General features: G+C 38.2%; 1 protein-coding gene across 6 annotated transcripts; it reads right to left on the reverse strand.

Moving 5' to 3' along the window:
• Positions 1-358: 358 nt before the first annotated feature.
• LOC139966254 (inositol hexakisphosphate and diphosphoinositol-pentakisphosphate kinase 2-like) lies at positions 359-27431 on the reverse strand. Of its 6 annotated transcripts, none has more exons than XM_071969100.1 (25): positions 27242-27431; positions 25760-25899; positions 24678-25000; positions 23376-23455; positions 22371-22528; positions 21304-21405; positions 20150-20311; positions 19485-19606; positions 18760-18861; positions 18106-18192; positions 16528-16808; positions 15895-15933; positions 12351-12470; positions 11231-11352; positions 10865-10977; positions 10185-10251; positions 9181-9322; positions 8572-8804; positions 7846-8091; positions 6944-7165; positions 5889-6096; positions 4876-5007; positions 3838-3912; positions 1173-1474; positions 359-702 (listed from the first exon to the last, which is right to left on the reverse strand). In XM_071969100.1, the coding sequence occupies exons 2-25, from the start codon at positions 25820-25822 to the stop codon at positions 469-471; spliced, it is 3735 nt and encodes a 1244-aa protein (XP_071825201.1). In that variant the 5' UTR covers positions 25823-25899; positions 27242-27431; the 3' UTR covers positions 359-468. The 6 variants fall into 6 exon arrangements, with proteins under 6 accessions (XP_071825201.1, XP_071825202.1, XP_071825200.1 ...); XM_071969101.1 differs by having other exon boundaries at positions 4876-5004; positions 27230-27431; XM_071969099.1 differs by having other exon boundaries at positions 27230-27430.
• Positions 27432-27928: the final 497 nt, after the last annotated feature.

Raw genomic sequence — 27928 nt, forward strand, 5'->3', positions numbered from 1 at the left:
CAGAAATGAGGCATGTACGTAGGATTTTCTATGCACTGGTGAAATTTAATGAAAACGTGGAAGTTTTTATTGAAGACAGTCATGGGGGAGTGGTGTCGTTCTGTATAATATAAGAGTCCTTAGATAACAAAAGGGCAACTATCAATTTTTGGTATGTCGATTACATAGTCACAAAACTTTCCTAGCTATAGCGTGCTATAATTGGAGCTAATAAAGCAGATCTTTAATATTTGGTACAGCAGACTCTTCTGGAATAAAAAAAAGTAAGGGCTATGGGATATACAAGGTCCTATGTAATCAGCTACGTACTAGACAACAGTTCCCCTCTCCCCACATCTTCCCCCTCCCCGCCCCTAAGAAACAAATGCATCACCTGTTAGCCTCCTACCCAAAAATATGTGATCTCTTCTTGTAATAACAACCAAATGTGAGATATTTTGGCATTTTTCAATGCTTCTGCTGTTACTCCTAGCTCTCTGATTCCTCTGCTGCATCTGTGAGAGAGAGGGAGTCGTCACGGTAACGATAGTGAGTATTCCATTGGTCTGGCCTATCCATTTCGGATTCCCAGTCTCTATTTGAGCAGGACGAGTGAGGAGATCTGTTAGCGATCGGTTCTTGCACAGAATCGTTTGGAGTGGTCGGCTGTGAATCCATCGGACTTCCAAGAGGAACATCGTCATCGTCATCTTTCTGTGAGTCCTAATCCGGACAATAGCAAAATTAGGAAACAATAGGCTATTGTTAAAAAAATTGCACAAAGGATTATATTAAGGAGATGGTTGGAAGAGGGAGGGGTGTGTGGGTGGGGGGGAGGAGTTGATCATCCCGATAGTCATCGGCATACTGTAAATCTAAGCTATAAAATAATAGCAAGGAATCCATGGGGCCCATTTTTCAAGGGATCACATAAGGAATAATGCCATAAGGGGATGAGAGGGCATCAGAACAAATGTAATAGCTACTCTCCTTTTCAAGATATTAATTCAGTAATAATAGCTTGTAGCTAAGGCTGTGTTTACATGATGGATCAGGACCCAACGATCGGGGTACAACATTAAAACAAAGCACAAGGGCCCGACAATGTGTTCAGGGTCGTAAATGAGGCAAATTATCAGTGTACAACATAACATTACATTATGTAAATGAGGCAAATTAATGATAGTGCTCACCTGTAGTTTATTCATTATCTTTGTAAGGTCAAAGGTATGTCGTGTATTCTCCGGTGAGGGCCAGGCACTGGAGACGTTGGACGACGGATTGCTCGCTGATCGGCTGTAGCCAGAGTGGTCGCTGAGATCTTTGTGAACAAACCGCTTGGAAGCAGGGCTATTCTGTCGAACGTTGAATTCCATCGTTCGCATGTAGTGTTGAGAGATTCTTCCAAAGAACTCGTCAATTTGTTTCAAAGAGAGAGAATTATGTAGCGTCTCTAACGGGCACACCGAGGATAGCTGCATATGATGTTCCAAACCTACAGAATATATAAGAGAACAGTGCAAGGTGCGGTCGATCCGAATGAGCAGACTACGCATCATTAAATGCAATACGAAAAAGGGGAGGGGGGGAATTGACAAACACAAATTTAAATTTGCAATGTTGAATATTAAATTGTATCAAACTTATGTGAAAATACATTTAATTCTAATGCAATTCAAAGTGGAGGGTATACAGCTAAGTTTAATCCAATCTCATGAACGGTTTAGGCAAATCCTCGTTGGTGGGTATACCAGGAAGAAGAGACTACATTCACAACCTCTGCCTTGTGTCAAGCTTGCAAAAGATCGGTATTAAAGCATAGTTACTGGTGATTTTGAGCAAAAAACAAATAAACAGTGTGTAAGCTGCATGTATCAGGCAGATCAACATTAGCATTATAGAAAAAAACAGGCAGGAAGTTAATTGTGCTGCTTTAATAGCATGTTTAACAATAACAATTATATTAGTTTGCCAACGAAAAAGGATCAAATGCTTTGATAAAACTGTTAGAAAGCCCCTTCGAATGTGAATAGTAAAAACTAGTGGCATACATGTTTGTAAGAAACAGATCTCTTGCATCATTATGTTTGGATGATGCAGCAAAAAAATAAAGAAGAAGAAAGGCCAGTGGAATTATTGATTCCTTGCCACAAAATCTCTCATTCAATTACCCATCTGGTGTTAAGGGCAACTGAGTTAAATTTTAATTCAGAACCCAAAGATCAAAGAATTCCATCTCCCTAGACCATCGCAGATATATCTGTAATACTCGTTTGCGGGCACCAATGAATTAAGTCACTGATATTAAAGGATTGTGCAGTGTGCAATTTCAATGCCAAAATGTTTCAATATTCAGAAATGAACAATCTTACTGTGTTTAATATTGTTGCACAGAGACACTGTGAAACCATTGACTAATCCTAACTTATCCTAGTCAGTTCTGCCATGAACCTCTAGCTTTTAATGATTGTTTCAAGGAATGACAGCTAGATGGCTCCATTTAGTTACCTACGAAATATTTTGACCTATCACTGGCTCCAACAGAGCATGGCTACAATACGTACCAAGATTGAGATTCACTAAAGGCTTTCAAATTTTGACAGCTGCTGTTGATCTCATATAACCTTTGACCCCACATGAACTACTAGAAGGATAGTGCTCTAAGTTAGGGGCACTTATTTACCGATTTTGATATTGATCAAAACTGTAGTTAAAATGGAGAAAGTTGATTTTCCACATTGTACATTATTTTCAGAGTTAAACCACTGGTGACTTCAAGTGACCATTGACCTCCACCAATTGCTAGAGCAGCAGAGAACTCAGCATAGCTTCTTAACAAAGATTACAGATTTTCATTTTGCTGACCTCATAGCACCACTGACTTCCAAAACTACTAGAAAGCCCGCACCCATTAAGGCTTCATCACTAAAGTGATAATTGTTCAGAAAGCTTTTTTATGCTTATATGGGGTTTTGTTTGGCAACTGTTTACCTCAAATGACCTTTGCATCTGCTTTTAAACATGCTAATGATGCATTATGATGCCGATAGCAATTGATAGTTTCGTCTTTTCTGTGTGCATCTATTGTGTTTGTTCTGTAACCTTTGCTGTACCACCATTTGATAAAGATCATGCTGGTGTTGTAACCTCAGGTCCTCTACACCCACTATTACAAGTCAAGTACGTATGAAATCCCACCACACACTACCCAACTGGTCTCCACCCATCATCGAACGTTGGGACCTAGTTTTCGATTATCGTTGAGAATTATGGCCTTACAACCAACTCCCAGCACACCATCCGACTGATTAGCGCACGTAACGACGGTTCGCCATCAACGAAGGGAGATCATGTAGGTCACATGCAAATTTATTACTCTGTGATTGGTCACATTCTTTCAAACAAACTTTGCAGTCTTAGTCGTGAACCACCGCACACTGACCACTGCCAGTCATGAAAATGCAACATGTTCAGTATTCCCCTACCGAAGCCGACAGAACTTAAAACTGGCAATATCTAGATCAGTTGTAGTCATCTTAAATACACGCACACTGCTGGACTATCCACAAATTTCCACACTTTTTGCCTTCTTTGTACAACATTAGAATCACTCAGAAAATAGCAAAAAGCATGAATTCCAAATGCTGTATTAACGTTATTTTCTCTTCTATAAGCTTGATGGAGAGACAAGGTATTTAAGGTAAATAAAGTACTTAAGGAGTAAGCAATGAACGGACAGCAATTATACAAGCACTTTCCACCAAGTGAAAGAAACATGGTTTAATGGTTTAACAACACCCCATCACACTTGTGAGCAGTCCAGAAAAACCACATGATATTCAGACAAAATAAACATACATTTGTTGCTAATTGTACATCCTGACAAGGTTGGCACAGATTTGGAGTATTCCTGTAATAACCGCTGTAACAGACCTATCGAAATTGAAAAGACGAGATGCTGAGAAAACTGGTTCCTTATTTTTGCAAATTTCTACCCTGTGTCATGGCAAAGGTTGGTCGAGGCTTACGCAGGACGTGTTCCATGAAAATGGGAATTTTTTAAGTCCCTCCAGACAGATCCTACCTAGGTTTTCCATCCTCTCAAAACAGGACTTTGAGTATTTAGGTTATGGCTACGAAGTACATTGTGCAGTATGCTTTCCAAGGAGACACAGACCAAACCATCATCATTTGTTTACATGATAGAGACAACTATGATGAGCAAATGTCTCAAACAGCAGAGAAAAATCTTATTCCATTTGGGAGATATCGACAGGTTTGAAGTTTCTCCACACACAATGTTGAAGGACTTGATCAAGTCTAAATATGACATCACCGAGCCACATTGATTTCTTAATTAAAAACAAATGTATATTTTCTAAATGGAGATGTAGACATTTTTTTCAAATGCCAAATCTAAACTATCTAATGGCCGATGGCGTGAAAACTATGCACTCGATGTGTCTAAGCATTACAAATTTGGAAGAAGCAAATCTGAAATGGTTAGAGTGGTGAAAAAGCTATGAGGATGCCCTTGCTCACCAAACAACTGACCAATAGCCATACCAGGGCACAGAAGGGCTTTATCACGTCCCCCCCACCCCTGAAAACTATTGTGCCCCACCATCTGTGACACTATCATATATATAACAACTTCACAATTACACAACTTCACATTTTTCCCCTCCTTACATTGCTGGTGCCCCTCCCACTCACAATTCCTGGCTACTGGCGTGAAAAATAATGAACAAATTCCATCACTCAAAGACTAAATTCTCGGAGTCCCAAACCACTCAACCATAAAAGCATTGCTGATCACTCTTTGGATATGACCTTCTCTGACAAACCCCGTTCTCTTTCAATCGGACCTGAAGAGTTTGTCGTTAGTTACTGTACCTTGATGAGATGACAGATGAGTTGCTCTTCTCCTGAACACCTCCTGGCTAAACAACCAGTCACTGCTGGTCAGCTGGGGAGCGCTGCTGACATTGAAAAGGCCTCTGTTGAAGACAGACATTTCTGCATCTGCTGTGAAAGTAACCAAACTGCACAAATGAAACTCACTTCATCTATGTTTGTTGATAAAAAAGAACAATTTGAAGATGATTTGTGCATTAAAAATAACTTCCGATTCCATGACAATTTTAACTCTCATTGACTCATTTAATGTCCCTGGTTGTCTTATCTTCAAATGAAAAAAATTGCATTAGAATATTGGGCAGTTCACAACCATCTGTTCTCTGATGAACCATTGTAGTCAGCAGGGGACATATGAACCACAATGACCCAATGTAGTAAGCAGTGGACATACTAAGGTTGTATTAGAATATTAGGCAGTTCACAACCATCTGTTCTCTGATGAACCATTGTAGTCAGCAGGGGACATATGAACCACAATGACCCAATGTAGTAAGCAGTGGACATACTAAGGTTGTATTAGAATATTGGGCAGTTCACAACCATCTGTTCTCTGATGAACCATTGTAGTCAGCAGGGGACATATGAACCAAAGTTACCCAATATAGTGAGCAGTGGACACAATATGGTTGTATTAGAATATTGGGCAGTTCACAACCATCTGATCTGTGATGAACCATTATAGTCAGCAGGGGACATATGAACCAAAGTTTACCCAATATAGTGAGCAGTGGACACATTAATGTTGTATTACAGTCTTTGGCAATTCAAAACTGTCTGTCCTGTGGTGAACCTATCATAGTGAGCAGGGTACATATACAACCACAATGACCCATAAGTAGAGGGCAGCATTCGTACTCAGCCTTATTACGGCATTAGAGTGCAGCATTCACGGCATTTGGCAATTCACAACCATCTGTTCTACGTTGAACCACTACACTGAGCAGCTATCATACTGACAACTGTAGGATAATAAATTCATAGCATCATACCCTCATCGATAGAATCCTCTTTCCTGGAATACTGAGCCTTGCTCTTTTCATTTTCTGCAAGAACTGACATGAGCTGTATGGATGGCAGGGAAGTCCTGGATGTTTCTGTTTTACTGTCATGTTTTGAAGCCAGGCTTTGGTCGCTTTGCTTCGTCTCGTAGTCGTCCATTTCATTCTCGGACATGTTTTCGATCGGTGATGCGTTACCCTGTCCAAAACAGGCAAAAACATAAACATGAAAAACATCTTCCCTTGTAAGCCAAAACAATACTGTCAACATTATTTTTCTTTTAATATATAAAACTTAGTAAACCATGACAAAAAGAGCATTTTCGAGATGCGAAAAAATACAAACATATCTTTGAAAAATTTGCTAATGAACTGGAACAAACACTCCATGTTTCCTGAAATATTCCATAAGTTAAAAATCAAATATTTTCAAAATAACTTGGTACATCAATCGACAAAACTACAGTTTATCTGCTGATATGTCATCACACACAGATACGGTTTCGGACAGAAATTGTATTAAACCTGTAGAGATATGAAATGCTTAAATTCTCTCTCTATATTCAAGGAGATAATGGAATGCTGTTTGAGATGACAAACCTTGACATGCCGACAGCTTAAATACTAAACAAATCAACAAACAACGACAACAACAAACAGTCATTGGTAAATTGTAAACAAATTTATATTCAACAACTAAGACACTACAGAGTACTATATCACCAAATACTCACACCAATAACCAGAAGGTTAACATATGATATATGACTAAAAACCATTGAAAATTTCATTTTTGTCACATGCAGAGAAATGTAATTTATCTTCCTGTACCAACACAGTGTGTTTTCACCAACACCCAAATATTTTTTTACAAGTCTCCTGCTTTTAGCCTATAAATTTCACAAGTTTCTTGCCAGATGATCTAAAAATATTTCTTTAATCCTCTTAAACTGTATTCTAAACTTACTGTCATTAAATGCAATTTGCAACATTACAGCCAAAAAAAAATTTTAAAAAATGCAGATTTGGGAATATCAGGAGCTCACCGTTCCACCACAGGATCTGTACCCATAGGTATTTGGGAAAGTGTCCTTATCTTCCCCTGCCTTAGCCCCGGGGCTGAAGTGAAGTTCGACTCTAAACCTCTCTTCGGACGAGGGGTCCTTACTGGGGTCCTCGTACAGCATGATGACTATCTGGGTCATGTAATTCAGCTCCTTCACGGCGCTCAGATACTCCTGAGCTCGCTGCCATTGTGGATCGTTCTCCTGAGATTAATAAAGAAATAATTCCATTCAAATCATTTCTCGTGATAGCTCTTAGGCGGTATGCTGTGTTTTCATTTTCTGAAAATTACATATAAAACTAAATTCCATTGAATAAACAGCAACTGTTTAAAGTAACTAATTTTAATTTTTATATAGTAATATTATGAAGTCTTTCTTTGTTGTCACTTAAAGGATTTCAGAAAATGGTTATTAGATTTATCAAACTTTTAAAGATTGTTAACCAAGACTCCGCTTTGAATTCGCAGGTCCAGCTGCTATGAGGAGAAAATGGCAAGTTTCACGCAATGATATATATTTTTTGTTACAAAATTTCACTTCTTGATCATACATGGAATCGTCAACTTTTCTTGCATACTGAGATGTATTGTGAGAATCGGGGGGGGGGGGTGGGGGGTGGGGGGAGAGACCAAGGTACATTCTCTGAGAAGGCAAGCTTCACACAATCATATTATCTTGAAAATAATCTTGAAAATATTCTCGATAAGGAATTGTATCGCTAACATTTCTTCAGCCCTAATGCTTGATGCTGTCTATGTAACTTGATAGTTGGACACTGTAGTCTTTTTACACTTGGTATAAAGGAGCAATCATCCCATTGACTCAGTTACAATACTATATACATCGGCTAAAACATTAATCAAACCAAATATCGTACTTACGCTGCACAATCCTCCATAACGAATACACGAGAGTAAAGAGTGAATGTGACTTTCACTCGTGAAATAGAGTCGAGTCCTAACGTGCCTATCCGGAGATAAAACACCATGAGAATACACGGGATTAAGGCGAAATGTGGTCTCTTCCTCGGAATTGATCCTTTGGAGATCGCGACGGATCTTCTTCAGGAGTGGGGTGCAGATGGCAGTCCCGACGTCCAGTTTCTCTGACGAGGTCATTCCGTACTCCTGTTAGTGGAGGGAAAGAAATGTTTGTGTTTGGTATGATCTGAGATGAAACAACAGGGAGATCATTCCAAGCATAATGATAGGTAGCTATGGCAACCACAAGTCCACTACTTGTCGGATATTTTCTTCCCCCTTTTCGATCTCCATCTGGGCAGATTTCTTGACGTGTTTGACCTTCAAAATGCACTCAATATTTGTGCACCGCCTGTCGTTCTGAAACAACGTGCGACGTATAGAATAAGGTGCCTTGTGACATCTCAGTAAACATTATAATGATTAGTCTTGTATATTATTCACTCAGAGGGCCTAACTTGTTCATACTGTCACATCATTTTTTTTGTATGTACTGATCATTACTTGTAAAAGGTTTTTGACCTTATTGTATTCAAATATGTTCAAATTGGCACAACAATGTTACCAATAAAGAATACCAAGGGTTGTAAAAAAAACAAACGACTGTCAGTTACCACGACGACGAACCTGAGGAATGATAACAGTGGCAAGAGCTTCAGCGCAGTTGTAGAATTCATCCATGTGGTCAAATCCGAGATTACGTAGGTTGTAGTTATGAAGAGAGTCATACTTGACACAGTCGTATATGTCAGGAATCTTGGTTATGTCAAAGAGACCTTTAGACGTCTTAAAGTCCTTGTCCAGCTTGCTCCACCTCCTAAGCATCAGGTCCAGAGATTCGTTGTGGTAGAGTTCAAGGCCTAAGGTACATTAACATAAGATGAAAGATCTAGTCAAAAAATAATAATCAATCAATAAACAAATGAACGAATAACGAACGAAGAAAGAACGAACGAAGAATGAACGAAAGAACGAACAAATAAATAAATAAATACTGAGAAATGTTTGAGATCTCATCCTGCTTTAATGTGAGAACAACTATGGTAATAATTTTGTTTCCAGTCCATGAAGTACTTTGCTATGAAACTCTGTTATACATGAAGAGGATAAAAAGCAAAGATTCTTAGATATATCAAATATACAGTGAACTTGAGCATCGCATTGGCATGAAAGGATAAAAACAATAAACCAGGTGGTTATTTTAACAACTCAAGTTTCTTTATAGAAGCTAGTTACCTTTATAGTCAGGGTTCAGGATGAGTTCTTTAATCTTTTCCGTGGTTGTTTTGATCAGCCTGTGGACTCGCTCGCACATCGTGACCGAGTTTTTGATGTACCTCAGAGCATCGGTTAGAGATTTACTGGTTGTCGGGGCAAGCTGTGTCAAAAGGTGAAGAGCAACTAACATCAGTAATCGACTGTTCATCACTGTTTTCAAATTCGAATTTCGTACTCTTATAAGGAAGCCATCCCTGTGAAATATCGTCTCTTGTACAATTCTATCAAACATTAGATTTATATGTTACCAAACGGTTCTTGTAATTTGGCAACATGACAAGAAATATATTGTCAGAATTGTTTTGAAGTGAACAAGTTGTTGATTTCATTATTATTTTTTATTTGGGGGGGGGGGGAGCTGTTTTTTAAGTTACTGTGAAAGACCATTTTGCAAATTATGACCATGAAACTAACTAGGTAGTCTGACTACTTCACTGTATCAATGTTCTATTGCCTAATAACCTCAAAAGGCCTTTAATCCATCACATTATGTTTATAGTTGGTGACAGAAACCTCAAAATTGCTACCCAAAGTTGAAACAATAAAATTATACTCCATGAAAAAAGTTTTCTCTATATTAACAAATAAAGCTGGTTAAATCCATACAACTTCTTACACTCCTTATTATTTACAAATTATTCTACCTAAGGAAGTAATAATGAGTAACATTATTTGACTTAAAAGAACTGTAACCTGTGTAACTGACAATAAGATGTAATTTACCTAATGATGCAGGGAGGAAGAGGGGGTGGGTCGGGTAAGGGTACCCTAATAAGTTTCAAAGCAATGATTTCCACATGAGCATGGTGTCACCACAGGCAGCAACTCCTACCCCACAGACCATTGGTATGACCCCCCACCCCCCTCCCATCTCAAAACTGATGGAGTCCTTGTGAAGAGTAATCTTACCACCATTAGAGCTACCTGAGAACTCTTACAATTAACTTTTAATAAATAGTTACCTCTTGTATTTCCTCTTCTGAGAGTACCCTATCTTTTCTAAATTGGTCATAAAGCTTCTCTTTAACTCTGATGAAATGGAAAGAAAACAATTTTTGTCTCACATTTAAGAACATAGAATGAGCAATGTGCAGGATAAGATCCTAAAATGAGCAATGTGCAGGGTAAGAACCTAGAAGGTACCTTTTATAGTGTCAAATGTAACATTTGTTTGACCTTCCCTTCTTGAGATATCGTGTTTACAAGGTTTTCACAATTTGACCCCTGGTGACCCCAAATGACATTTGACCTCCACCAAATACAATAGGCTTCTTGTAATTAATGTGGTACATTTATACGTCAAATATGAAATTGGTCTGACCTTCCCTCCTAGAGATATCGTGTTTACTAGCTGGGCGTCACAAATGCACTCAGACACACATTCACACACACATACGCCATCATGAATGCATAGGTTACGATTATCATCTAAACCAAAAAGGGCAAAACTTAGTTCATTAAAATCTCACTTCCAAATCATAATAGTGTGAGAGATTCTGTGTCTAAATATGTAGTCAGAATGCCAAATCCTCAATTCAAGATCAAACTTCAGATAGCCCGTAGCAAACTGATATAAAGACACATCACAAATCTTTCCTTAAAATATTTTTAAAAAAATGACTATTGCCTGGTTTCATCTTACTTGCTCTGAATCGTATTGGAATCTTTCTCATGTTCCAGAAGACCGCTGGTGTTGGCGCTCTTCACCATCTGTACCAGGATAGGTGTTAGCTCTCCCTCTAAGGCCAGCATACCCTACCGGAAAGAAACAATCGTTTAATGAACAAATAAGAGAATAAAGTCCTTCACATACGAGAGAGAAGGGGCTTCAATCATGAAGGGTAAAATGCTTCTTGCAGTTTATTATGGGTGACCATTATTAAAAATTTAAAAAAAAACACTGTTGGCAGAAGATTAGAGTGCAGTGCTTGTGATGAGACAGGTGGGGTAGTAATACTGTAATCTGATTGGACTATACTCTAATCCACGTCTCCAGATGATGACGAACCTTTGTAAAAGCTGCTGCGGTCATTTGAACTCTGCCCTCGTCCGATGCGTATATCTTGAGATCGTGGCGGTAAGTGCTGTGAAGACGGAGTAAACCACACCCAGGAAAGCCTGCGTAATCACCTGTTCATGAAATTGAATCAAATAATTCGGTTTCTTTCATAGCTGAAATGTTTAATACACAAATGCAAACATTTTTAGCAGCTTTTTCACCCCTTTCAGTAATTTGCTATAAATGAAACTCATCATCCTCAAAATTGCTGTGATGTCTGTAAACATCACATAAAATTCCCTCACTGTACCTTCAAGGGGAGAATAGAGTTTTTCTGAAAGCTTACAGAGTGAGGAACAGATATGATGAGTCTCGGCGTGTTCAACTTTGATGCCAAAGGCATTCATGACAATTCAAAGACAGGTATTATCCAATTTAATTAGTCAATTTAGTACGATCATCAGAAAGACTAATTAATAGCATCTGGTTCAAGAGATCCATATTTCACTGAATTCTGAGAAAAATGTTGCAAATTTTTAATAAATTCATTTCTTTCAATTTTATTACTCTTGCATCAATCCAATGATTGCAGCAACACCTACAATGAGGATTTCTAGCAGTAAGCTGTTTACAGAAGCTTACAGAGTTCTAAACCAATAGAAAACTACAACATAGCATTGGTCTATATGTTAACATGTGGTACAGTAGTAAAAATCTTTATAAAAAATTAATTTAGTCTGCTTAAAGTTACTCCATGAGAACTGTCCTCCTTTCAATGTTACGAACATTAAAAACCAGATATAGATTTATATTTATATAGGGCAATTATCAATATGATTTAACATCATCCTTTCTTATATAGGCAAAAACAAGGGAAACAGACTTTGTACTCAAGTTTCCACGGCAACAAACCATAGTCAAGCTATGTGTCTTACCTTGTCTGTTTGTGTTGATAAATTTGTATGCAAAGAGCATATCTTTCAATCCTAGCAATCCCAAACAGATAAAGTGCGCCCTCTTTTTTTTCCAGTGCTACACTATACAAGACCAAGACATAAATGAATCTCATCTCTCCGTTTGCTTTTCCTTTTCGTATGATATGTAAAACGTATGACCATATGGTACTAACCTTGCCCTCCAGGATAAATGCATCTGAACGCACGTCCAAGCTCTTCTGCCTGTACCCTCCCTGCGGGGGTCAGTTCCCCTCCCCATTTGAGAATCAGTAGAATGGATTGTTCTCCCTTTGCTGAAATGAGGACAAAATGAACAAGAGGGTAATCCATGGAGTTGCATATCTCATCGCCAGCAAACTCTGATTTCAAATGAACAGATTTATTATTCGCCATGCAATCTGGCGATACCGTGTTTGAAGTTACCATGACTACATTCGTTTTGTGAATCCTACACGGAACAAAACTAGGCTGGGAGTCCTGACTCCCAGAATCATACTTTTAACACTGATAAAACTATTGTGACATTTTCTTTGCTAACTTTTAACTCAAGAAAGATTACCACTCCAGCAGCTTACAGTAAAGAACTGAAAACCAAAGAGATGACCAAAAAAAAAACCCCAACAAAAACAAGCCTAGATGTAGGCCGAGCAGGATCTAGGCTTAATAAACAAAGAGGCAATAAAATTAATGAGAGCAAGCATAAATGAATGAGTTGCTATGTTTGTTGTAGTCAGCTGCATGTACTTAACATAACTAACATAATATAAAATTGTTTTGTTTTGTGGCATGTTCCAGCTAATAGCATATACAGTTTGTGAGCAATTCTGATTTGGAATGGCAATGAATGCTGTATGTGTCTGTACATAATATGTTGGCACACATCCTAGTGATTGTGTATCATCTAAGATACAAAAGGAGTTAAATCATATCATACATTGTGGTCAGGTTTCTTTAAGGAAATAATACAGAATTATGGAAACGTTACTATTATATAGGGATGCACCGGATATCCGGTCCGGCCGGACTATCCGGCCGGATAGTGAGCAAATATCCGGTTCCGGCCGGATAGTTTTCAAAATCCGGCCGGATCTTTTTCAAAATCTGGCCTGAATTATTTCTTAAAAAGGTGTTGGTATTAACTTAAGTCAATGTAAACTATTTCCAAAATTTAATAAAAATATTCAAAGTAAGGAAAAATTAGGTTTAACATGTTTAATTTAATCTTCATAATGGTCTGACCTAAGATTTGGTCCTTGTTTCATACTTCTACTTCTTATTAATGATTTTGTTTTGTGTAATGAAAAAATCCGGTTCCGGCCGGATTTTATCCGGCCGGATTTCATGTACTATCCGGCAAAATCCGGTTCCAGCCGGATCCAAAAATTTGGATCCGGTGCATCCCTACTATTATAGCAATGTCCTTATTGATATTTTCGTTTTACCAAACCTTCTGAGTTAAAACTCAAAATGAGATTACAATTAATCAAAACAAAGAGACCCTGCTAGATTATTTCTTCTTCCACCAAATGTAAACTTTAATCAACAAGAAATTAATTTATTTGATTTAATAGACAACCAACCATCCAATTTCTCATCACAATATAAACAGTGCATAAAAGAAGAGTGGATCATAACCATGTAGGCCACGCCTGCAAACAATTTTTGAAGGGCGCTCTTACTGGTTGCTGGTTCTTGCATGTGATATATGAGAATAATGCTTATAACAATCATAATATGGTATAGTAGTAAACCTACATCACACAGTGTGATAGTAATATCAACAGAAGTCAAAAGTTTGATTTCATTAATGCATGACTTTCTTGTTCAATATATGTAACTCAAATATTGAATATGCATAAATAGCAATGAAATATTGGAATATGCAGATCATTCAACCACACTATGCCATTTACCATCCCCCTCCCCTTCTATTTCATGTTTATTTAATACAACGTGACCATAGTTCTTCCAGGAAATCCCAGGAGATGATTTTGATGTTGCCCCCCACCCCCCACCATACATCAAGGATTAGTACCTGCACTATACTTTTAAAGGAAGACATGTTTGAGGGTCTCTCAGTGGTTTGGTGGTCATAGGTTTTCAAATGCCCAAGGTTAGAACACCTAATCCAGAAATGAGTATTTTGTCCACGATATAAATCCAATGCCATAACCTTGAAGGTTGCTGTAAGCCTTTATTATTCATCAATAAGTGCAACATGATGCTTCGTGTGAATAACAGGCTTTATGGAATTATTCAAATATCTGGGGTTGCCTTTTATCCGTGAGCCATAAGGAGATTTACGTTCTTAGCCTAGTTGTCAACTACCACAGCTTTTAGCCTAAGTTCAATCTGTCTCTATGAAAGGGAGGCTAAACAGGTAAAATTGAAATTTTGCAGGTTTTTTTGCATATCTGAGGGCTGATGTTCCAGGGACAGTACATAATCTAGGGCATTTCTGGGAATGATTTTAATCCAAGGATGGCAGATGAAATCCAGGGACTGTCCCCAGAAAATGGTCTGGTCACCTTAACTTAAAAAGCTTTAGCAACTGAAATATGTAAAGTTGAAAGTGGAACATTGAACATGCATAACAACCCTCGCTAAAATGAAAAAGAAGAAGCACAGAAAAAATTGTTTTATGTATTTAAAAACAAAAATACAAACATTGGTACACATTAGTACTACAATGCTTCCATTCCAGTAGGATTATACATAATTTAGCAACTGCTGAGTACAAAAGGAAAGCATTAACTATTGGCAATATTGATTGGAATATAAATTTATGGGTATTACCAGCCTCTTGAAACGATAATTCTAAACAGTGACATTCATTAACTGCTTGTAACATGAGACAGGGTTGCATCTACTTAACACAGGTTCACGTAGGACAAGTCGTAAACAAAACTTACATACAACGTACACTATTAGTTTTGCCATCCATGATCTAAGCCACATAAATGGAATGCTTGTATACAGCTTAGGGATCTTCACAACATGACATGCACTTTTATACCAGTTTTATGTCCAAATTGTATAATTGATCACTCTCAAACTATATAGGTTCTCACTGACCTGCAATAATGACTTTCACAATATGACTAACCGGATACAGTTTATCAGAACATAACTCACATTTTCAAATCAAGTCTTATGATTCAACATTTTCACACTGTGAGTCATTTTTCACATCATGACAAATTTTTTAATACCATTGTCACCCAAGTGGAAGAAAACGATTATTTTACACATTTTTACGTCATGTCACATCATTGGGCATTTTATCATTGCAATTCATGACATGTGTTTACAATGCTGTCATACCACTTTCACATTGTGCCACATGAGTAAAAGATTTTCAGCGGATGGTATCTGGGTACCGTTTCACCATGACGTCATGTGGTTACTGTTATAACGTCACATGGTCTCAATTTTCACACATGTCGCACTGTTACGTAATGCTGTGAAAGTTAGTGATTCCTGCCATCCGTTATAAGGTTACTATCACCTTCCCTGTTTCTGTGACAAATTAATTCATCACCACAAAGCTTGAAACTTATCCCAAGATGAACTCAACGTAAAATAGTCTTTGCTCGGATTGCAGCCCTGTTGTCAAGTAAGACACTGTTGTATTTAATGTGTACACCAGCAAAAGTCAAAACAAAAACATCCCAACATAAAAAGCTAAATACTTAGCACAAGACGAGCTTAAATTACCACTCTGACGGCCAGATCCCTTTTTGGAAGCTGCAGAAACTAGAAAACACAAGAAGGAAAGTAAGAGTAACTAACCTCCCTCTGAAAAAAAAGGGGGGACAGGGGGGGGGGAGTTGGTGGTAGGTTACAAAAAAAAAGAGGGTAATGTGAGCTGCATAATGCAGTTTGGAAATGTAACATATTACAGATTGCCACATTACAAATCACTGAGGAATATACATCCAGAATTGACCCCTCCCTCCGTACAAAGTGTTCTATTTTAACCAACATGAAACCTTTACCAAGTAGTCATGAAAAAATATAAAAAGCGTTCAAAGAAGGATTTCCCCTTAATTTTCCAGACTCAAATTCCAAGACTTTCAAATCAAGACCCAGAGAAACTGCATGTTTCATTTTTGATACTTGTTCCATACTGATCCTGTTTTCCAGACCTGATAGGAACCATACAATGGTTGCAATCACATTCATCACTTCTAAATGAAAATCGGAGGGTTTGGGTGGGGTAGGGGGGATCCAATTATGAGAGTATGTGACATGGCTCGTTCAGACCAATGCAGAGTAATATACAACATCGCAATTCCAAATATACAACTTAAATCTGTAAATGGGAGCGGACGGTTTATCGATTCTCACCTTCCTCACTGCTGGATTGCTTGGATTTGTTGCCGTCCAGTAGTTTCATCTGTACCTTTCTGTTTATTCCCGAGAAGTATCCGTACATCTCCAAGACGGCTTTCAACTGCTCCAGTTTGGATTCCCGTTCCTCTATCTCCATCTGGTTTTCGTGTTTCTGGTTGTGGAGTTCGTCGAGTAGACTCCTGGCTACGTCGAGAACCTTCTGTAACTGTTCAGGCCTCTTCAGTTTGATCTTCTTCTTTCTTAGTCCTCCATAATTTTCAAACAATTGGAAAAACCTGGCACAAGAAAAAATAGAATCGATACACTTTTGGATGATTCTCCTCTTTGAATCTTAAAGAAGCTTAGGACACAGTTTAGGCTTATAATTTTACGGGTATATCCGAGGAAAATGCAATTTCCATGAACAAAAGAATGCATTTCCTTCGCATACATCCTTCACAAGCAAGAAACATTTCCTATGAATATATATGTGAGTGGGGATGTGGATATTAATTGGATGGATACATAGAAGAGAAAATGCAAAGCTAGGTAAAGCAAGAGGTCATGTTTGACATGAGGCAGGTTTAGACTTTAGACCTGTGGAGTGAAGATGCTCTCTGAACAACTCCCAGCTATTTGTGAGTATAAACACTTTTGGTATCTGACCAGAGATTTCACTGTCGAAGATAAAATGGAAGGGAGGAGGTGTATATGGGGTCACTGAAATTGTAGCTAGCTGTACAAATAAACCACACATATCCAAAGTGAGACATATTTACATTTTGCTTAGTTTAGGGAGGTGTGCTGACATGGAGGGGAGGAAGGGGGAGGGTAAATTAAGGTCATTCTGACATATAAGTGGTTATGAAGTGCCCCTTCCATTGTTATAAGATAAAGGGGTGCATTGATGTCCAAAAGGATGCAGTGTAACAGGAAAATGGGCTATATCACACTCAAACTTGCAGGAGAGGTGGTAGAGGGGGTGAAGGTTCCAGCTTGCCTGTACAGCCACCTTCCAATGTGCAAGCAAACCTATAAATCAACTCTCAACCTAAAACATTGCATCTTCTAAACAAGAACCTTCATTATGTAGCTGAAATGGATGCATAACATACTACATCCGTTTTCACCTATGGTACCAGTTCTCTAGCCTACTTTAAAGAGGTGTGAGGAATGCTTTTTGCAACAACAACAAAAACAGTGTTATGCTACTCAATGACAAATATTTGAAACCATAAAATGAACATTTTACACAACCTTTGCATCTTCTAAAATAAACTCCTTGAGATTGCACTATCTGCTTCCCACATTGGGAGTAAATATGGCTTTTAATTACCAGTTGTCCTAACCCATTCCATGAAAGATACTCTAGGCAGCAATGCTTTTAACACACAGATTAAAATAATTACTAGTAATCAGGGATGAGCCTGGGGTAAAGAAAAAAATCACGGAACTTTGCAAACATTGCGGTATAGGCTCCAGTTTGCGTATGCTACAGTGTGTTAGGATAATAGTTTTTGTCCCCGAGGTAGAAAAGAAATCACGGATATTCCGCGAATTCGCAGAAAAAGCTCATGCCTGAGTAATGCTTACTTTCTATGCTTCACTTCCATCTTCATCTTCTGTTTGGGGGTCCGGTCACCGTGGCGGATCACAGCTATCACGCACCGCAACTCCATCCTGTCAACATATACATTCAATTATGAGTAACCATCTTTGAAACAGAAAACAGGGCCCTATACATGTGGTTTTTTTGGTGAGTGTAAGGTTGTTGTGTACCCACCCAAACCCACATCCCACTTTTAATGGTATACATTTCCCTGGGTAGAGAATGGTTGTTCATGCTGTGGGGATACAGTAGTTGACACTGCCTGTTAAATGTTCCCAACAAAATTTTAAAAATGAATTGATATGGTTGCAAAATATAGTACCACTTTGCATTTAAACACCTGTAATTATACAAAACTAAACCCCTCCCCCACGACAGTGTTCAATAGAAAGGTAACCACCTCCCCATGCGTGTACGAGCGGAATATTCATAGTTTCCAGGGAAGACTGTACTTTAACTTTTAGTAAAAGACGATAAACCAAAAGCTCCAGATAAAATCAAATAAGACGACCCTATTAGAAATTGGATAAAAGTATAAATAGAATGACTGTCGGCATGGAAAACACTATCTCTGTGATATATATATATATGTTTTCTTTGCAAAGTCGATATTCATTCCATGATTACTACATACTTACATAGTTCCATGAGTTGTTGGAACAAACGGTATCTCTTCGTCCAAGGTAAACATTTGCCAGGGTATGTTGTACTTTGGAGCAATTTTCCTCATGATTAGGTTTCTGAATTAATTGATGACAAAGCCAAAAAAACAAAGGAAGAAAGGAGTAATTACTTAGGGTACCACAGCACACACGACAGAATATTAAACAAAAATATTCTAGCAGTGTCATGCTATAATTTATCTAGTTTGTAGAGGGGCACATGCTCTCTCTCAGTTCTGCAAAAAACTTCTTAAGTGCCCCTTTCCATAATTGACATATATTTGCCTCTTTTTTGGTAATGAAGAGTACCATGCTCCATTTTTGCAAGTAGAATTTGTTGAACAAAAAACACACATTGAAATACTGGAATATGTGGTATATGGAATGTTGAACATTCCATAATTATGTTATAGCGAAATAAAAACTACTGCAACATCTGACGTTGTTTGTTTGTATAACATGAATAGATCCAACTTTAAAGGGTTTCCTCCACCCATCCCCCAGCTCCACCCCTCCCATCCCCCCCCCCCCGCCCCGAAATGGCTAAATTTGGCCTGCAGTTATGTTATGACTGTGCCAAACCAAAGGGCTTAGATCTTACACTTCACAGTGAGTTAGAGAAGTGTCCTCCTGGAATGGCATGACAGTATTTGTCTTTAGACATGTCTGAATAGCAATGAATTCACAGACATCTCTCTTACCCTAATATCTTTGCACAGTCATCATAGTACTTCTTGGAGTTCTTCACAAAACTGAAGCCGTTAACATCACATACATATGACTTTCCGTGGGCTCGCAAGAGGTCAAAACCACACACAAATTGCTGTCAGGGAAAAATATGTGCATTATAGTTTAGTTTATGAATGTGATGAAAGTTCCATTGCGACATTTGGGAATAAATATTTGATCATCGTGTACAGCCGCTCGCTGAATTGATATAATGCCTTTCTTCGTAAGACACACAAGTATGAGGTTGAAGAAACCTATATGCAGGGGCATCATTTACCAAGGAGGAGAGGGGGGATGGGTGCACCGGTCTCTAAATATTAATAATATAAATCCTGACATGTTGAATCTCACATGCATTGCTTTGCTGTTTTTGTTTTTCCTTCTTTCTTTTTCTTTCTAATCTTCATCTTCTTTCAAACACTTTGCTTTAAAGGAATACTATTGACAAAGATATCACAAGCAAACATTGCTTACAATAAATAGCGTTTTAAATTATATGCAAAGCCTCAGTCTGTAAGTCTGTTTGTGCTGGCAAACTGCAGTCAATCTGTTGATGGTTTGAAGATCTATGACCTCATACCAATGTTGTAATGATGAAACTAACAATGTACACCTTTCGATGGCAGCGATAGTTTACCTTAAAGGCGTGACAAATCTTCTTGGCGATGAGCTTTTCTTGGTTGTTCAGAATAACCGGATAACGAATCTCTTTGCCTTGGTTGTCCCTTTCCACTTTACCGTCCAGCGCTGGAGACTTTCGGGCCTCAGCGTGGGCATAGTCTGGGCCGACAGTATAAACCTATGGATTAACACGTAAATGAGTCTAAGATCATGATCAACGTAATACCTTTATACAGCAAAAAAAATATCAACCATTATCATTCAGCCTTTCTTATTAAACCGGTGCTGTGGCCGAGTGGATAAAGACGGTGGCATTTGAAGCAATGAGGCTTAGCAATCGGGAGGTTCGGGGTTCGATACCCAGCCGAGTCATAGTAAGATCGGTTTTTCATCTAAGAAAAATCTACGGTTTTCCCATCTGAAATGACTTTCTAAATTGAAAAGACTCCAAATTGAGTTAAAATGTTAAATTGGAATCCACCCGATGTGTAATTTGTAATCAGTAAGCTTAAGCATCCTAAAAATAACTGCTGAATATTATTATAATATTAGTATTAGACAGAGAACAATTGATATTTCATTTTGAAGATCGTGGTTTGGATATTCATTCAGGTGCAAGACTTCAGAGAAGTCTCATAAATGACATCAAACAGTGACTACCATGAAGTTTTCTTAAATTTATGATTTATTCTCAAAAGAGATTTGCTGCTCCTATGCTAATGATACCCCAGAGTTCATAACCCTCCAGTAAATAGTTACCTGCTATCCAGTATACGGTACTTAACCACTAAGTACTTTAAACATGTGACATGACAAAATATATTGAGCAATGGAAAGAAACTTCACACTGGTTTGAGTTTAGCAGAATTGCATGGACTGATTTGGAATAAACCCCAAATGTAAAGTTTGCAATTGAGTTAAAGATCCATTCAGACATCCTCTAAATAGCACTTGCTAAAAGCAGATCAAAAAAACTGGCTGATACCAATTGCTGGCTGAAAATGAAAAAATGGTTTGACAATTAATATTATCCCTTTAACAAAACAGGTTGGAGCTTCAGTCTCCAGGGAAAAACAAAATCTTCCAAAAGGATCAGCAATTTTTTGCACGGTTAAAGTTTGGAAGAACACATAATCATGCATCTTTACTAAAGTACGTCAATGTGCATACCTTCACATCAGTGCCGTCCGTCGGCATAAATTCCTCATAAATATAGGAGCCATTTGGTCTCAGTCTGCTTTCCGATGAATACTGACTGCTTCGATTACCCCTCTGTGAAATTGAAACAGAGAAGACAGAAATGAGGGGGATGTATGACGGTGCTCCATTCCTCTCTAGCGATTGCTTTACCACTGGGATGGGCAACCTACGGCCCCCGGGCCACATGCAGCCCGACAGTGATTTTTTTGCGGCCTGTGAGATGTCTCAAGAGAAAGAAAAATACTCAGTCTATTTTACATCATCACAAAAAACGAGCTAGCTGCTTAGAATTTATCGGCACTAATGATGCTGCCAGGTACAGTAGGCCTATTATCCCCATTAATTATCTACTGTACTGTATTGACAATATGTTTTTGTGAAAACAGATTAAGTCCACACACCTATTGCTTGAAAGTCCTCGGAATCAAAGAATTGAAATCAACAGCAGGTCGTTGATTAGGTGCGGCCCAGTCAATTTTTCACTCCTTATATCGGGCCCATTCATTCAAAAAGGTTGCCTACCCATGCTTTACCACATAAATGACCCTCAAAACCGTAACTTATCATACACCCACACAATCCTGTACACCAGATTCTTTTGTCAGGTGATAGGTGATTTCTGCAAACCGGTAACAACCAACTGTTTCAAGGACTGATCTGAGAGCTCACTGGTGCCGAATTGTTTCGTCCGTTTGTAGACTGCATGAGATATACCAGTGCTGTACATTTCATACCATGTTCAGTACCTGCTTACAGGTGTGCAGCTTTCATTATACACTATGGAATCTGTATCATCCTGATTATATTATGAATGTTGGCTCAGCAGGCTAACGTGAGCAGCGGGTGATATGCAAGCATGCATAGGGAGAGGTATGAGATTGGGTTTATAAGCATAAGCTTAAGATAAATTATCGATGTTAGAAAGTTTCATAGCTTTATGGAGATATTTCTCATGACTGGTACAAACTTACCTTTATACAATTTTATATGAGTAAATTTACAGTATCAATGCAAAGGAAAGAATGAAACCTATCTACCTTCCTGAAAAGTCTCTGACTACCGCCGCCCGCTGATGTTGGAAAATAGATGTAGACATTGTGATCTTCAGCGGATATTGGCTTCTCTACAAATGGTTTCTGGAACACACTACCACTGACTTCTACATGGTCTTCACTCTCTTGCATTGAAACTTCCACTGCAATAAAAGAATATTGAAGAATGGGTGAGTTTTAGTTTGTCTCAAATTATCGAGAAACAAAAAGGAATAGGAGGGAGCATGGAGAAGGAAAAATGGGCCGGGGGGGGACAGGGTTGGGAAAGAAGGGGGCAGGGAGGGAGGAGGAAGAGGGGGAGAGAAATGGCCAGGGTTGGGAAAGAGGGGGGCAGGGATGGAGGAGGGGGAGGGAGGATATAAAGGGAACAGAGGTAGGTGGGAAATGGGATGGAAAAGGCCTCACAAGCCCAGTTACTTTTGTAATCCCCACAGAATTGTTTGCCGGGCAATGTAACGACTGTTGGTTTGTATAATTTATTCTTTGAGATAACGTGATACACAGGATAACTGATATACCAAGTTTGAGGTTCCAGACACCTATACATACAGGTTTATCACATTTCAAAGAGTTTGCTTAAAAGAGTTTTGGTGGTTCATTGATCTCATGATCTCCACCAAGAAAAATGACTGATATACATGGAAGTGACATAAGGCAGCTGAACCATGGCGTGCTTTCTCATTGCCCCGGTTATTATATTTCCAAGCACCACATGATAGACACACCACCATGACTGCATAGATTCTTTTCAACCTGAGGCAAACATATAAAAAATCATAGTAATAACAATTCTGCCTGCTTGTAAAGAACAAAACTTGCCCACATTTCTAATGCATTAATTGAAGGTTCTAGCTAAGATCTATCCGGATCTCATTTCAAGAGGTATCTGTTTTGTTGATTTTACCGCATTTTTGTTATATTAAACTATCAATCCCGACTGAAATTTACACTCAGCAGAAGCTCATAACAAGTGGAAGTCTTAACTCTTACCAGGGTCGTAAGCACGGTCGAGAACAGCATGTCGAGGTACGGGTATATCGTTTTCTTTCAAAATACGGAAAACTTTCCTCCTGTAGAGAAATTAAGATGTAGATGTCGATTAGTCGAAAAGATTGCTCAAAATGATTGGTCAAAATGATTGGTAAATAAAATGGTCAAAAAGATTGGTTGGAAAACACAAAAACATAGTAAACAAGATTAGTAAATGAAATGGTGAAAAAGATTGGTAAAAAATGATTGGCAAAAATAAATTGGTGAGAAAGAAATTGTTTAAAAATATGATAAGCTGTATATATTTGCAGATGAAACAAATCAAAGTCAGAACTTTCAGTATGGATTTATTTAAACAGCAAACCATCTTCTTCTCTGCTCACACTACATTTAAAGCAGTTTCTGGTAGCAAACAAAATGTAAAACTTATACTGAAGATAAAAAATATTCAAATACTGCTATTTGAAATCTCAGAATCTTGTCCTTAACTATAGATATGTTGGATTGAATTTAACCTACTTTGACTGGTTAAACCTTCAACTAATCAAGGAAGCTTGATCACCATTTGGGGGGGGGGGTGGTGGAAGAGGTGGGGGGCTTGTGATGTGATTGGGCATATACTCTTAACAGGTTTTAACAAATTCATATCTTTGCGATACAAAATGCTATGAAGATGTGGTTTTCACCCAAAGATTCAGAAAATTTTCTACTGCAGCCACAAGAAAAATCATTTTCACTCCCTAGAGACAGAACCACAGCATCTGAGTAGAAGTATTCCTTCAATCACCTTTGAAACTATAAGCTTCTTACATTCAGGTAAAGTAATTATCTCTTCTCCTTTTTTAATATATATGCAACCTTAACCTTTCAGGGCATGAGAGGACTTCTGCCAATATATCGACACTATAAAAACTACCGTCAACCTCTTTATCCTGATTATACAAAGTAAACAAACAACGAAAAACTGACTGGGAAATTGTAAACAATTGAAAGAGCAAAGAAAATTTATGGCTAGAAAAGGACTTGAACCACTGAAATCTGGGTTACAAGCTCATTGCCCTATCAACTGAGCTATAATCTGAGCTATATTGTTGGTGGCGATAACTCTTCGCTCTTTTCCAAGTTTTTACCATTTGTTATTTTTTCACCCTCCTCTTATCCAACATAACTTTGTCTGTGATACTGATGAGTGGGTTAGACAAGAACAACACTTTCTTAATGTCCTTAAATGTAAATGTCAATGTCCTTAAGATATTTTTCATTTGTTGTTTGTAATCCGAACTCTCAAAACTTGTTTCTTACCTGTCCATTAAAGTGAACTGATTCTCGAGATCATTAATAATGAGCGGTTTTCGTAGATTGGCGTAAGCGATAGCCTTCTCCAACGGAAACCCCGTTGAGAAGAATGACACCAGGCAGTCGCATTGAGGCCAATCCTCCACAGGTTCGTTTAGAATCATCTCCTCTGGGAAGACTTCTGGTAGGATGCAATCAAATTTTGATAGTCTGCTTAATATTTCTTGCATAGGCTTGGAGCCAGACTTCTTCGCCATAGCGCACACACCGACGTTGACTTTAAGATCTGTATCCCATGGATTAAGAGTTGAAGTCACGGATACAGTATCCTACAAGAGGAACATAAAGCTTGTTATCTTTATAGGGAATGTCCTTTTGCAATATTAATACCATATACAGTATCTTACAATAAGTTTTCTTCAACAACAAAATAACAATCTAAACTAATGTAAACTTGCTGGTTGCAATTTCATTAAATACAATTGATACAGAAAGCTGGTGAAATTTCATTACAAAATTTGTCGGATTTTTGCCCATATTACAAGCATATTGTCTTCATCTTTGGTGATGTTACTCTCCAATCGTCTTGACTCTTACATGACTAGGATACCTACTGATATGACAAGCTCACGGTGCATTTGCTTTCCTGCAATGCATCTGCATGGGTAGGTTGTTGGGACAGTTATAAATGGCAATTTACATTAGTACAAAACCTCAGAGAGGTTTACTTTTACAACCTGATAGAACTAGGTTTATCTCTTATAACTGCCAGAGCAAGTGTGCCACAGAAACAGCAGAGAAAAAGTCATAAATTATTGTACCTTTTACTTTGAAAACTTTGCGACCAATAGTATTAATGACAGTGGTACCAGTCCACCTTAAATTCAAACTCCCAAAGCTAGACCTCTCCCTACCCCTGCCCCCCACCCCTTCTTTTCTCCATTTACAAAATGTCAATGAATTTATTTCAAATTTATTTCCATCAATTTTGACCATTACCCTTCCACACCACCAAATTTTATTCATATCACTGTGTCGATAGTGCATAGTCTGAAGGAGATATACTACACATGTCTTCATGCTCTCACCTGGGGAGGATCATCATCTAAGAAGAACCTAGCAGACACTGAAGTGGGAGTGTCATCATCCATCTTGCCTCAGATACGGATGGTTATTGAGGTAAAGTATTCTAATCTCTTTAGCATATCATAGCATTATCTCATAGATTCTGAAAGAAGAAAACCCTACAGAGTATTAAAGAACACTAAAAAATTTGATAAGATTGGTCTTTTTTATAGTCTTGACATGGTGAAGTGAAATAACATTTGTCAGCCATTTTTCATGACGGTAAGCTGATATTTGTACCTGATGTAGTCATACTGCACCTCTATAAAGCTTTCCTACATAACAACTATCTTCCTCCTAAGGCATTCTGAGAAAAGCAATCAGTTGATCTTGATATTCATATAGAAATATTACAAACATAGTTTCCTATCCATCATCTTGCTTCCATTTGTATTTATCAATTAGGAAACAACAGGTGATTGTCAATGCTGGACATATTATGATGCCTGTACTGTAACCATTGTCATCCCTCTCAGTAGTATTGTTTCACATAGGCTGTATAATAGGCTAACTATATTAAGAATGCTGGTTTATGGGTGTTACACTTTTGTGCTGATACAATAGGGACCAAAGAGTAAGACAAATAGTGGAAAGATAATTGAATGATTGAGGGGACGAATAATAATTTCAACAAAGAAATTTGTGGAATAGAAATCCCAGAGACACACTTGTAAAACTACAAAAAATGGTAGTCTAGTAATGAAAAGAAATTTGTCATCATATTTCAGTTTTCTCAAAAGAAGATGTAGCCTAGCTAATGCAGAAATCATCCAAATTTCATATCAATAAGACACACCAGTCACTACTGTTGTTAAACTTGTATATTGAACTATGATTTTAGTTACAACCCTTAGTATTAATGCTACTGTCCAAGAACTCGGTCTAAGATCTCCCGACTTAAACCTAGGCCTAACTCATAACTGTTACTTTTGTTATTGTTATGCTACTTTCATTTTTCAAAATAAAATAAAACTGTTAGCAAACTGCTTATCCACTGAGCTGTGTAAGAGAATGTGTAAAAGTAAGTTGGCCTGACGTTTCGATCCTAGCAGGATCTTCTTCAGAGGCTAAAAAAAAATTGTCATCTAATCTAACCCAGGGGCCAGACTAGCCCTAGCCAAGGCCTGTATGCTGTAATAGTACTTAAGTTTATTTTTAATCGAATTTGAGATTGCAGGCTTCTCGTATAAAAACTCTCGCCTATCAAGCTACCTACATTTAAACCAAATAACCCGGACGACTAACCTTTTTAACTAGAAATAAGTTATTTCGTGGAACTAGTTGTGTGTTAACGTTCGATATTCGACTAAAAGAAAACTTAGTAGGCCTAGGCCTATGCAAGCTCACGCACTACTGTATGTAGGCTTAGCTCCTTACTAAGGCCTTGTTAGGCTAGAATGCTTTCGTTAAAAACATTTAAAGAAAGAACGAACATTTTCATTTACATAACGCTGCTATTTCATGATTCGCTAGCCATAATCAAGGAAGTGTCTAGAGAAAGAGATCCACCAAGATAGAGACTTCAAGAGCAATGATCCGTTGTATTCTCTTAGTTCGACTATCAATTTGTAAACAACTAACAGTTATAGCCAAAGTTACGACCTTTTGAGATCAGTGTTGTGAACTGTGTAAAGTCACTGATCATGTGTTACGTAACTACAACAACCTCTGTTTTGGCTTTGGGTAAAGGGACTGAGAAAAGATAATATCAAGGATTTCTGCTCATATATCCTGCCACCATTGATGAACTGCGAGGCAAGAGGCTGGCAGTGAATCTTTTCAAAAAGATAGCGGCAGCTATTTCTGCTCCTCCTCCATGGGAGGTATCGATAATTGGCTTGGTATACAGGTGCGTATCCAGGGGGGGGGGCGTTGGGGGCGCGCGCCCCCCGGGTAAGGAAAAGAGGAGAGAAAAAAAGAGAAGAAAAAAGGGAAAAGGAGGGGGAAAAAAGAAAAGGAGGAGAGGAAGGAAGAGAAAAGAAAAAGAAAAAAGAGAGAAAAAGGAAAAAAGGAGGGAGTAGAAGATAGCCAAGACCTCGGGAAGAGAAAGAGGAACAGTCATAGTTAAAGCGCTGATCCCTATAATATACACAGGGTAGCCAGTGACAGATCAAGGATTACGGCGGGGGTGT

This window comes from Apostichopus japonicus, chromosome 4 (genome assembly GCF_037975245.1).
Source record: "Apostichopus japonicus isolate 1M-3 chromosome 4, ASM3797524v1, whole genome shotgun sequence".
NCBI classification, from domain to species: Eukaryota; Metazoa; Echinodermata; class Holothuroidea; order Aspidochirotida; family Stichopodidae; genus Apostichopus; species Apostichopus japonicus.